Source organism: Panulirus ornatus, chromosome 11 (genome assembly GCF_036320965.1).
Source record: "Panulirus ornatus isolate Po-2019 chromosome 11, ASM3632096v1, whole genome shotgun sequence".
In the NCBI taxonomy this organism is placed as follows: Eukaryota; Metazoa; Arthropoda; class Malacostraca; order Decapoda; family Palinuridae; genus Panulirus; species Panulirus ornatus.
The window spans coordinates 36297083-36311138 of NC_092234.1; the positions used below are offsets into that span (position 1 = coordinate 36297083).

The following is a 14056-nucleotide window of genomic DNA, read 5'->3' on the forward strand; positions in this document are numbered from 1 at the left end:
AGGGAACATCACAATTGTTGGTCGGGATATTAAATGACAGCACAGTTCATGGCGCACGTAAAGAATACCACAGGTATTGGACATTAGGAACGCCACTGATTGACATAGGAATGGAAATGATTCACACACAAAAGAAAACTCGGAAGTTAAGAATTAAAGGAATGGAAATGATTAACACACAAGAAAACGAAGTAAATTGAAATATACTTGAAGTAGATCCTATCGCCTTGAGTCATGGATATGTAAATTCACACCCTACTGTATGAGCGTATTTTGGAACAGTGTTGTGTATAGGGGGTATAGAATAACAAACCGCATTAGATAGAACAAAAAATATACACGGAAGAGTTGATGACTGAAATGAAAACAATACAACTTTTGCATATGTAAGGGAAAATGTTCCAGCTGATGGATAGATCGCTACAGTTGATGGAGCTCATATGAAGTACCAGATAAAGTTTTCAAGTAACATCACAGCTGCTGTAGTTATGAAGTAACACCGCAGGTGATAGTGTTATAAAGTAGAACCCCAACTGGTTTTAAAGTCATTCATCGTAGCCGATGGAATTTTAAAGTAACTGGCGATGGAGTAATAAAGTAACACGCCATAGCTGATGGAGTTTTGAAGTAACACCATAGCTGTTTAAATTATCAAGTAACACACCCCAGCTGATAAAGTTATGAAATGAAGTCAGTTGACGGAGTTATAAGATAATATATCCCGGCTAATGTAATTGTAAAGTAAGACACCATAGGTGATAGTGTTAGAAAGTAACACCGCACCTTATATGTAGTAAGACCACTGGTGATGGAATTATAAAGTAACACCACAGTTGATAGTGTTATAAAGTAACACCACAGGTGATAGAGTTATAAAGTAACCACAGGTGATGAAGTTATAAAGTAACACCACTGGTGATAGTGTTATAAAGTAATACCACAGATGATAGTGTTATAAAGTAACACCACAGATGATGGAGTTATAAAGTAACACCACAGGTGATGGAGTTATAAAGTAACCACAGGTGATGGAGTTATAAAGTAACACCACTGGTGATAGTGTTATAAAGTAATACCACAGTTGATAGTGTTATAAAGTAACACCACAGGTGATAGAGTTATAAAGTAACCACAGGTGATGAAGTTATAAAGTAACACCACTGGTGATAGTGTTATAAAGTAATACCACAGATGATAGTGTTATAAAGTAACACCACAGATGATGGAGTTATAAAGTAACACCACAGGTGATGGAGTTATAAAGTAACCACAGGTGATGGAGTTATAAAGTAACACCACTGGTGATAGTGTTATAAAGTAACACCACAGATGATGGAGATATAAAGTAACACCACAGGTGATAGTGTTATAAAGTAACACCACAGGTGATGGAGTCATAAAGTAACCACAGATGATGGAGTTATAAAGTAACACCACTGGTGATGGTGTTATAAAGTAATACCACAGGTGATAGTGTTATAAAGTAACACCACAGATGATGGAGTTATAAAGTAAGACCACAGATGATAGTGTTATAAAGTCACACCACAGGTGGTGGAGTTATAAAGCAACACCACTGGTGATGGAGTAATAAAGTAACACCACAGGTGATGGATTTATAAAGTAACACCGCAGCTTATATATATAGTAAGACACCACAGGTGATGGAATTATAAAGTAACACTGCTGCTTATATATAAGACACCACAGCTGATGGAGATTTGAAGTAAGACACCACAATTGATGGAGATACAAAGTAAGAAATCACAGCTGATGGAGTTATAAAGTAAGATGCCACAGCTGATGGAGATGCAAAGTAAAACATCACAGCTGATGGAGATATAAAGTAACACCACAGCTAATGGAGATATAAAGTAGACACCACAACTGATAAAGTTGCAGAGTAAGATCACAGTAATGGCGTTGTAAAGTAAGATACTGCAGCGGATGGAGCTATAAAGTAATAGCACAATTGTTTGAATTACCAAGTAACACACCACAACTGATGAAGTTACGAAATAACTACAGTTATTAAAGTTATGAATTAAGACACCACATGTGATAGTTACGCAAGTGATAGTTATAAAGTAAGACACCACAAATGATTGAGTTATGGAGTAAGAGACCACAGCTTATGGAAACATAAAGTAAGACACCATAGCTGATGTAGTTATAAAGTAACACCACAGCTGGTAGAGTTATAATACAGTGTAGCTGATGGATTTATAAAGCAACACATCTGATGAAGTTTTAAAGTAATACCACAGCTGATAGGCTTTTAGAGTAACACCATAGCTCATTGAAGTTATAAAGTAGCATCTCAGCCTCAAAACCATTCTCCATTACTCATGATCTTTGTTTCATTCAGAGCTAGAAAATCCATGTTTCTTTCTACAAACATATTTCTGTACTTGTCTCTCTTTTTCTCATCTTGGTTAAATCCAAACATATTTAGACAACCAAGTCTGAGCCTTCAAGGAGGATGAGCATTTCTTGCTTGGCTTCTTTTTCTGTTCCATCTTTCAGAAATCGAAATAAGAGAAGGGGGAGGGTTCCCATTCCTCTACATCTGGAAGTATTCTTTCTCCCAGGGTTGTATTCTATAATCTTTTATGATAAGTTTTAGAAGAATGAATCAACTATTTTAAGGGTTTTTTGTAAGGATTTTTGAAGTTAGACAGAGTGAAGTGTGAAATGTAGAGGTTAATGAAATGAATAAGTTTGGAGGTGAGGTGTGGTGACTATAACAAGCCTGATTGTGGATGATTCTTTTTTGTTTTCTGAGAGTGAGGGGAGTTGCAGGAGCTTGCAAGTGTGTTTTATGTTGTGTGTCAGCATAGGTGACTGAAGATAAATGTAAAATTAAATAATGCTTTTTGAAAGGAATCGGTGAAAGTATAGATTTTGAAGATAAATGTAAGTAAAATGAAATAATGCTGTTTGAAAGGAAACAGTGAAAGTATAGATTTTGCAAAACCCTATAGGGTGAGAGAAGGAAGTATACAAAAATGTTTTGTAATAAAGATATGGAAATGGCAAGAGAATATAAGTATTTAGGAGCTGTTTTGCATAAGTTTGGTGATAATGTGAGTTAAGGGAGAGAGCAATACAGGGTAGAAGGGTCAGTGGGTCCCTTTATGAAATGTTGAAGGGTAGAGGTGTAAATATGGAAGTGATGAAAGGATTAAAGGACAGCACAGCCTATCTGACCCAGACCTGTACTGCCAAAACTTGGACATGGAAAGTCACAGAGGTTAAGATTCCAAGAGTTTGGATATGAATTGGGAATGGTAGAGTGGGTGAAACATAATATTTTGGGTGGTTTGGGCATGTGGAAAGAACGCAAGATGGAAAGTTTACTGGGAGCGTGTATGATGGTACGATTAAAGGGTTTGTTATGAGAGTAAGACCACCTGTGACATTGTGAAATAGAGCAGAAGATTATTGGAAGGAGATGAATGGGGAAAGAATTTGTGGAATGATGTATGTGAGGGAGGCCTGTAGGGGCAGGGATAAATGGAAACTTTTTGCTGTGGCCACTCTCTTGATGGGAGTTCCAGGAGGGAACAGACATTAGAGATATAGATAGATGGATGGATGGATATTATTTATAACACATAAGGACTAATGATGTGCTACGCAGATGTTCTGAAAAGGTAACTAGATAAATGTTAAATGCTTCTGAGGAAGTTTAAATAAAGTCTTAAGAAGGTTGTGATATCTGGTGTCCTGTCAAGTTATGATGTAGGAACTGAACGTTTGAGTATAGTGCCAAGTATTTTTGATAGATCAGAGCACATATGCACACAAGAAGGATTTGACTACATAGACCTGAGACAGTTTTATTGGGCATTGGAGCATGATTGCTAGATATGTCTTTCACTTAAATGTGTTTGGTACTGCTAGGTTGGGTAGGGTTATAGACGAATGCATGAAACAGGCATCTATGGAGAATATGTTAATTACCATCACAGGTAAGCATCTTTATTAAGGTCATATGTGACCATACTGGTTGGTGACCAGTTGACATTACATCAGACTTATGTCTCTCTCATCATGCAGATCCAAGTAAAGTATTGTTGTACTTGCACAACAAGCAAAAGTATTAACCTAAAACATGGTTGAATAAACATCATATGCTTTGTCAGAAAAGCCTGATATCACAGCAGTATTAGAGTGCTTGATATATTTAAAAAAAATAATACTGGTTGAATTAGCAAATTTTTGTTTTGATCTTTTTGTAAAAGATAGATTTCCAGATTCGGTTAATGGTGTTCTGCAGGCAAATTTGTATGTATGATGGATGAATAGGACATCCAAAATTGTATTTTGGTTAGTGTGCCAACCCCCCAAAATTTGTAAACAAAGCATCCTTATTAAATGACAGAGAATTAATAGTTGTGGTAGATTTTAACAATCCCAGCATAAAGTGGGACCTTAAACAAGTGACCATGAGGGAAATGTCATTTAATTTAATGGAAGATTTTCTTAATCTTATGGCCTTTGACTGAATGAGAGGTGGTAATAGATATTGTCCAAAAAGCAAGGAAATAGCAACCAGTGCATTGTCAGATTCATTGTAAACTGTTGGCTGTTTCAATAAGAACAACATGATAGTAACCAATTTTAGATTTACTGACTTTGATAGATTGTCATGACTCGAGTAGAATATATTAGATCAAACTGCAAGAAGTGGATATGGTTGAAAAGATGTGGAATAACCTCAAGAACACATTAGTAAAATGATTAATGTCCCTAGAAAGGTGAAAAGTAGTTGTGAAAGAGAGGAGCCAGGTTGGATGAATGCATAAATGAATTACTTTGAATGTGAAAAAGAGTCAGTATACCAAAGTCAGGTGGTGAAAATCATGACTATGAAATGTATGTATGAAATGTATGTAAGAGTACAATGAGAGTGTTGGAAGAAATCAGAGCCTGTAAGAAAAATAAAAAAAAAATATAGTTTTTCAATATGAAAAAGAACACTAAAGAATTCCTTGAATGCATTAAAAGCTAGAAAAAATCACTGATACTATTGGCCCATTATCAGATGATAATTTCACATTGACAAGTGATGAAAGAAATAGTTACCCTTATTAACTGGATTTCAACTTTGTGTTTATGAAAAATTTGTTGAATATATCACAAGTATAAAGTGTATTTCATGGTACTGAAAAGCAGACGGATATTAAATGGACTCGTGTGTCTAGTGGAGTTCAACAGGGATACCTACTTTTCATTTTATATACTTCACTGACCTACAGACAGGACTAACCTGTAGAATCTCAAGATTTGCTGATGATGTAAAATTGTTAAACAAAGCCAGTGCTGTAAGATTCAGATGGACTTGAATAAACTTGTAGAGTGGACAGAGACATGGGAGGTGGATTGCAGTGTGGGCAAATGCAAAATTTTTTGCTTTGTGCCAAAAGTGTAAATCATGAGTAAAAAAAAAAAAAATGCTTGGTAAATCTTTACAAATGTTAAAGAAGAAAAGGACTGAAGGGTAATTACTAGGAATTACCATAGATGTGGTAAAAATGGCTTGCTGAATACAATCAAGCCAACAGAGTGGTGATTTCGTAGGTAGAAATGTAAACTATAAAACAAAAGATATGGTACTTACCCTTTTCGGTGCCCTGCATAGACTTCAGTTGGAGTACACTGTTCAGTTCTGGACATCAAATCTGAACAAGGACAAACTTGAGCAGATTCAAAGAATAGCAGTCTAACAAATCCTTTTCAGTTGAAAAAAGAAGTCTGATGAGGAAAGACACTAAGACTTAAGATTATTTTGTCAAAAAAACATATCACATAAAGATTTCTTCATTTTAGACAGACTAACTGACCAGAGATAGTGGTATAAAGGTTTAAGGAAGGATATTTGATTGCAATATGGGCCAGTGTTTTTCACAAAGTGATGGAGTGTTGGAATAAACTACCTCCGGAAGTAGTGAATGCAGGGACTATAAACACCTTCAATTTGAGGCTAGGCAGATACTTTGGTGACATTTGGTATCAGTAAGAAAGCCAGACTACCACTAATCTGCCATTTATTTTTTCCAAAATCTAGATTTCATCAAAATCATGAGGAATTTTTCCAGTCCACACTTTCCTATAAAATTTGCTTGGCATTATCTTACCATGGTATGATTTTCTTATGTTTTTCCTCTGTACTAGTGTCTCCAGGTACTTTAGTTCTCAAAAAAAATAAATAAAGAAAGTTACTTGCAATTCTTAGGGTTAGAAGTGATGGAGACAATTGCTAGTATATTTATTCCAAAGTCAGTTGGTTTGCACATCAAAAGTTGGAGCAAGTGAATAATGATAATAGGAGGTTACTTGGTATAACCTTACATATATAATGTTAGAGGCTGATATGGGTTGTTTTGTAGTAGTTGGTCTTTGTAAGCAAGCACATGCTGGCCTCATTACAATTATTTTGGTGGTCGACATGCCCAGTTTTGGTAAGTGAAACAGTATTTTGTCTCCACCTAGCAAATGCTCTCTCAGTTGCACATAGGGGCTGTCTGTTGGTAAGAAATAAGTTTTAAGTATTCATGAGAGAAATCACAGCAGAATTTTAAACAAGATTAATGTAGATGTGAAAATGAAGTAAGGAGATATTACTTGGAAGCAGAGTTGTAGTTGAGTGTGATAAGTTAGCAAAGAATACATTATAAAAACTGGAAAGTTTCAGACATGCCTTGGAATTGTACTTGAGTACTGTGTAAGATAATTTGGTGCAAATGGGCACTGCCTGAATGGATCAGAAGGTCATCTGCAGTTTTCAGTGATGCCTTTATTAAGATAGTTTTAATTTTTGTATTACCCTTCTCAGTTAAATGTACAGGATGTTAAGTGTTTTTAGGTAACAGCATGATGAGTAAAAAAGTCTTGTGGAAAGAGCTACACATTACCGAAATTGTAGGTGATTTAGACGTAGTGGGCATGCCTGAGGAGGAGGTGCATTTGAACTGCTATCTACCATAACGTTCAGTATGATATGGTCTATTCGAAACAAGATTGATGAGCTTTTTGCAAATTGCAAATACCTATGTGAATACAGGGATAGTGCAGTATTGTTCTTACAGAAACCTGGCTACAAGACCAGGATGCTGAAGCAAAGTGAACATAGATGGTTTTACACTACTGAGATCAGACGGGAGGGGTATTGTCAAGAGACAAGGAGATGGAGTAGCTGTTCTTATAAACAACAAATGATGTATGCAGGTAACAGTCAAAGAACCTTACTTTGGTAAAGACATTGAATTCCTTGTGATATCGTGTTGGCCTTTTTACCTTCGAAAGAATTTGGCAAGGTTATCTTTTTCACTGTGTACGTCCTCCTGGATGCGGGCGAATTAGAAGCAATTAGACTTGTAAGACTGCAACGAAATATGAAATTGAATGCCCGGAGAGTGTAAGGATAATTTTTGGGTAATTTAAACCATTGTAATTTTCAAGAGAGTGTTGCAACATATGAGCAGACAGTAAAATGTGCTATCAGGGGAAATAAGATGTATTGCAAAGTAAAAAAAGAAAAGCTATTATGTTTTGAAAATGCCCCCCTCTCAGAAATAGAGACCACAGCATTCTGTTTTGTGTACCAACATATATGCAAGTGTTGAAAAGAGAAAAATGTAAAGAGGTAACAATTAAAAATGGGATGCTGAGAGTAGCTTACAACTACAGGGATGCTTTGAGTGCACTGAATGGCCAGCTCTATGAGATAGAGTAAATCTTCATACAAACTTGGACATCTTTAATTCTTATTTTCATTTTTATCTTGATAGTGCCAAGTAAAGAAATAACTGTCTATCACAGCAACAAGCCTTGGGTAAACAGAGAACTGAAAAATATGCTCAATGGAAAATACAGAATCATACAGAATGGAGATCATACTCAGTTAAAATCAATACAAAAACAATTAAACATAAAAACATTGGATTCAAAAAGAGCTTACAAGGAAAAGGTTGAATGGTTGTTTAGAACACATGGTATGAAAGATACGTGGAAAGAATTAAAAACATTATGTGGATATAATAAGAACTTAACGTGCCCGAGTCAGAAAACATTGATACATATGTGAATGATATAAATTGATTTTTTGCAAGGTTTGAAAGAAATGATTTTTGTGAAGAGTGCAGTAATGTTATATCAGTTATTCAAAAAAAAAGAAATGAAAGAATTATGATATTGAAAGAACATTTATTGCAGTCCCAGATGGTGTGCCAGCCAAGGCACTAAAGTGTTGTGCTGAACAACTGGCAACTTCAGCAACAATTTCAGGACTAACCAGATCAAAGGATAGTGCCTGACATATGGAGATATTCAGAAATAAAGCCAATTGGCAAAATCTCTTTCCCTAAAGTGTTCAACTATTTTCGACCTATTGTTTTAACATCATATATTATGAAATATCTTGACATAATGAGAAACTATTTGTGTAATAGCATAGATGATTTCAGAGATCCACTGCAGTTTGCGTATTTTAAAAATTTAGGTTGAGCATTCCTAATCCAAAATCCAAAATGCTCCAAAATCAGAAACTTTTTTGTGGCGACATGACATTACGAGTGGAAAATTGCACACCTGACCTGACTTGCCTATGCTTGGCTGTGATGCTCTGTTGGCACCAGTTTGTTACAAACAGTTGTCACCACTAAACCTACATGCATTACTCACTGTGTTTTTTTTTTTTTTTTTTTTTTTTTTTTTTTCTCTGCTTTGTGGTACAAAGTTATTGTTGAAAATGTCAAAAAGGCCTGTAGATAATGAGGCTCCAGATGTTCATTCACTGACTGATGGTGAAATACTGAAATGGTTATTCAAGATGATCATGATTAGAGGTGTTGAAGATGACTTTGTTTACACTCCAGAAAAAGTGCCTATATACGACATGGTAAAAATGTGTAATGGACTTAGAGCAGTGTGCATTTATAACAGAACAAAAAATCGTGTCAGCTAATAAAATCAAAGTGAGACTTCTAAGATTGAAACCATTGTTAATGAGTCAGATAATTCTGGAGGAAACAATTAAAAAAGCTATTTGAATAAGCTAAGGTTGTGGCACCATAGCTTTCTGATGGTTCAGTGCTCTACAAACTTTGTTTCATGTGCAAAATTATGAAAAATATTATATGAATTATCCCTGGGGATAGGGGAGAAAGAATACTTCCCACGTGTTCCCTGCGTGTCGTAGAAGGCGACTAAAAGGGGAGGGAGCGGGGGGCTGGAAATCCTCCCCTCTCATAATTTTTTTTTAATTTTCCAAAAGAAGGAACAGAGAAGGGGGCCAGGTGAGGATATTTCCTCAAAGGCCCAGTCCTCTGTTCTTAAAGCTACCTTGCTAATGCGGGAAATGGCGAATAGTTTGAAAAAAAAAAATTATATGAATTACCTTCAAGCTATAAGATGTATATGAAACAGATGAATTTTGTGTTTAAGATTTTGGGCCTATCCCCAAGATATCTCATTATCTGTTATCCATCATGACAAATGTGGAAAACAGGATTGTTTGGAAATGGGTTAGAGCTGAGACATACCTCAACATTTTGACCGTTCAACGGTCTTTTTCAAGAGATACTGATTCCAGCATTTGGCGGGACCATATTCCCTAGCAAGTGATGGTCACCTGGTTGGATGCCTTGGCGTGTCACTCTCTGATTGGATCACTTGTCTTGTTACATCCGCTCTTTCATGGCAATCTCCACTGCCTGATGCAACCAGCAGATAAACACAGACCTTGACGTTGTAGTTGAGAATGATGTAAGCCACTTCTGATGTCTTTGAGAGTGATGTAAGCCACTTCTGATGTCTTTCTTATTTGTTTGCTTAGGCCCTTGTGCAGTATTCTCGCCTCATACTGCTATGTGGATTTGCAGTGACAAGTTCCATTCTGTTCACATCGTGCAAGTCTAAGCATGATGTAAACGGAGCAGAACTCATCACTGCAAATCCGTGTTGTGGGATTAGGCGAGAAAACTGCACATGTGCCACACAAGGTCTGTGTTTATCTGCTGGTCGTGCCAGGCAGCAGAGATTGCTGTGGAAGAGTGGAGGTATTAGGACAAGTGATCCAATCAGAGAGTGACACGCAGAGGTATCTGACCAAGTGACCATTACTTGCTGGGGAATATGTCCCCCCTGAATGCTGGAGTCAGTGTCTCATGAGGAAGAAATTTGATCTGTCGAAACTTTGAGGAATGTCTCGGCTCTAGCTCATTTGTTATGATACTATCGTGTTTTCATAACTCATTACGTATATGCAAATATTCCAAAGTTCAGAACACTTTTGATCCCAGGCATTTTAGATAAGGGATACTCAACCTGTAGGAGTGTGCAGGATGTAAGTTTGACTTTTATGAATGAAATTAGCAAACATTTAGACAGACATGACTCACTAGCATTAATCTTATACATTGATTTTAGCACTGCCTTTATAACACAATCCAGCCATATATTTTGTTAAATAAATTCTTAGGGATGTATGTAAACTGTCTCCTGTATTGGCAGGGTGGCGTGGGGAAGCAGACAGGGAGTGGCCTGGCCCGCCCACATACATATATATATATATAAGTCTGTGTATGTATATGTATGTATACGTTGAAATGTATAGGCATTTTATATGTGGGTGTGTGGGTGTTTATGTATATACATGTGTATATGGGTGAGTTGGGCCATTCTTTTGGCTGTTTCCTTGGGCTACCTCACTAATGTGGGAGACGGCGACTAAGTATAATAAATAAATAAATATGTAAACTGTAACTTACTGAAATGGATCTTCAGCTTTTTAACACAGAGGCCATGTTATACAAAGATAGATAACGCTAAAGTCCAACATGATTTCTACCAATACAGGTGCACCCCAGGGATGCTTTATGTCTCCCACTTTGATCAGTTTATATACTGATGACTGTAGAAGTGTTTTTAGCAACTGCACTATTTTAGAATATGCCAATGATACAGTAATCATAGGAGAAATTTTAAATGATAATTGTAAGGATTATATTGCACAGGTTAGTTGCTTTGTTGAGTGGTTTAAACAAACCATTTGCACTTGAATGTAAAGAAAACTAAAGAGATGATGATAGGTTTTCGGGCAAAAAAAAAAATACATGTACCAGACTTAATTACAATTGAAGATGAAAATGTAGAAAGAGTGAGTCAGTACAAGTATCTAGGCTTTATCATAGATGACCTGTTAAAAGATGGTGCAAATACTGATATGGTGTATGAGAAATGTAATCAAAGATTGCACTTGGTACGTATCTTGAATAGTCTAAATATAGACAACACAATAATTAGTCTTTTTTTTATAGGTCACCTTTAGAATCAATTTTATGTTTTTCAGTTACTGCCTGGTATGCCAAGCTAAACAGTAGAGATAGATATAAACTTGAGAAAATTGTTAAGGGAGTTAGGATATTGGGTGCGAACTCTAAAACATTAGGTATGCTGTTTCAGCAAATGGAGAAGACCATGCAGGATGCAAACCATCCTCTACACCAATGCTATGTATTTTTGAGGTCAGGAAGAAGGCTGTCTTTGTCTATACAGCACAATGGTAGATTCAGGAAATCATTTGTACCAAAAAGCATTCTACTGTTTAACCATCAAAAGATGCTGTAAATCCTCATTATGATACAACTTCTGGGTGCAATAGCTGATTCTGTGTGATATTTTATGTGGTACTTATACGTGATATTTTATCATTTCTATTTTATAGTTCTTTTACTTTTTAACCTTGAATTGAGCTTTTAGCGAAAAAGAATTTCATTTTATATCATGTATACAATTTTACGATAGACATCTTATTCTAAAAGTATTTGAGATAGATAAGGGGAGTAGGTATATGGAAACCAACAATTTTGTTGAAAAACAGACTGAAGTAGAGAAAGGATCAGTTGTGGAGGAAGAATATGAGATGTACTATGACATGAATGTAAAGGTTTCTGTAAGGGCCATTGTGTTACATAGGAAAAACATGTAGGTTTAGTAAAGGTGTGGTAGGACTACCAAGTCCTTTTATCTTTTATCTTAATATTATGCACAACATATTTCTCCTTAACTTAAAGTACCAGCATTGAGAAGAAGCATGAGGTGACGATGCTCAACGGACTCAACGAGTTCTGTGTTAAGTTTTATGGACCAAAAGGCAGTAAGTACCACAGATGTCTTTTGATATTTTGGTCTCGGTAAGTTGTGTTGGGGCATCTTGTAGCTGCTAGAGCTGTAGGGTAAGTTGGCTTTAATTGATGTTTTATTAAGTCTTGTAAAGGACTTTGCCTCAGAATTCACATGACTCAAATGTAAAAATCTATTACTACATATTAAGCTTTTTTTTCTTGTTTTGATAGATGGAATTGGAATGGAGGTCTTATCAGATAGTGTAAGTAGAGTAACAAGACTGGAAAAGAATGGAAGGATATAGCAGATGGATATGCTGTTATATGCAGATGATATCATGTTGATGCACTGAACACCAGGGGAGGTGAAAAAGTAAGGAATTTATGAAGTGTGTGTAAGTAGAGCTAGGCAAGAGTGAATACTGATGAGCACATAGAGAAAAGGGAGTCATAGTACAAGAAGAGTGGATAGAATAAGAAAATGAAATATACAGTTCAGTAGGGTGGTAGGGTGTAGTTGAAAAAGTATAGGATAACGTAGAAAGATCTTTTAGGTTGTGGATGGACAGGTGAGAAAGTGAATAAGAGCAAGGGATTGAAAGAAAAGGGAATAAAAGAAAAAGGATTATGGTTATTGATGAGAAGCTTGTAAATTTTTTTATGGATAAAGATTTTTGGACATGGTTGTACAATAGTGTCACGATATAGCATGGTTTGATATATCGATGTAACAATTTAAGTATAGTGTGAGCACCTTGATTGCACCCAATTTTTTTCATTATATCGTCCGCTGTCGTGATATGACATGATCCCAGTTAGTTGTGCACTATGAGGTTCCAATGCTGGTCATGCCATGCTTCCCAGCACATCAGTTCACTGCTACCATTCAATGAGTAAGGACACATTATTTGGCATTTGTTTTTATTTCTACACTTCTACCCACTTGAACTAGTCACCACTGTGCCTAAGTGTCCAGCAAGTACTCTTACTACAGGTGAGCCTGTTCAAGAGTCTGAATGAACTTGAGCATGGGTCTAGCGCTTCAGCAGTTGCTCACTGTTATTGCTATGAAGAAAAGCAAGTCTTTCAGGAAAGCCAGTTCTCAGCCCTATATATCAAAGAAGGCAATGCATCTCAGAATGACAACATACATGAAGATGGATGATGCTCTTTCATTTAACCCTTTAACATCCAGAAAAGAATTGATCTCCCTAGCCTGAAAATTTGGGAATTTCATGATCATTGGAAAATATTTTTCTATGTAGGATATCAAAGATTTTGTTTATAGAATATAGAAAGCAAATACAGAGCAAGTTTGGCTCATGCTTAACTGTGTTATTACAAGAAAAAGTACTATTTAGTCGTCCAGCACATTCTGCTACACAGCCATGCTTGACATGGCTAGATATATGCTTGTCACAAAGTAAATATGACTTTTTAGATGTTTGGTATGACTTCACATATTGCACCTGAGTTTTTTGTATTATGATTCATACAAAAGTATCTTGCTTATAGATTTGAATGAAATACTTTTGAGAAGTATTATGTGGCATGTGGATGTTGTCTTTCGAGGAGGGTCATGAGGATGCATGCATTGGCCTACCAGCCAGCCAGGCAGTCAGTTCTTTATCATTGTTGTTGTTGTTTTTGTTTGTTAAGCCCAACTTACTGTGCTTCCTTGTTTCATCATATTTCATTTTGTGAGAAGAAAAATGAAAAAATATTGTAGTTGATTATTGTTTATTACTACAGCAATAGTGCATGTTTGATAATGAATGAGATTAAAGTATAACTGCCAAAAATGAATTTTTTTTTATCTGATAATCCATGCTTAGCTTCCTCATTACACCTTCCTGTCATTGATTCTCATTACCTACTGCTAAGATGGAAATAGCTGGCTGCAGCACCACTTTTTGCCAAGACAG

General features: G+C 36.1%; 1 protein-coding gene across 1 annotated transcript in view; it reads left to right on the forward strand.

Moving 5' to 3' along the window:
* Nucleotides 1-14056, forward strand: part of UbcE2H (ubiquitin conjugating enzyme E2H) — a 145100-nt gene that overhangs the window by 77809 nt on the left and 53235 nt on the right. The window contains exon 3 of the mRNA XM_071666793.1: nucleotides 12087-12163. Coding sequence (XP_071522894.1) covers nucleotides 12087-12163 — 77 coding nt within the window. The remainder of the gene's footprint in view (nucleotides 1-12086; nucleotides 12164-14056) is intronic.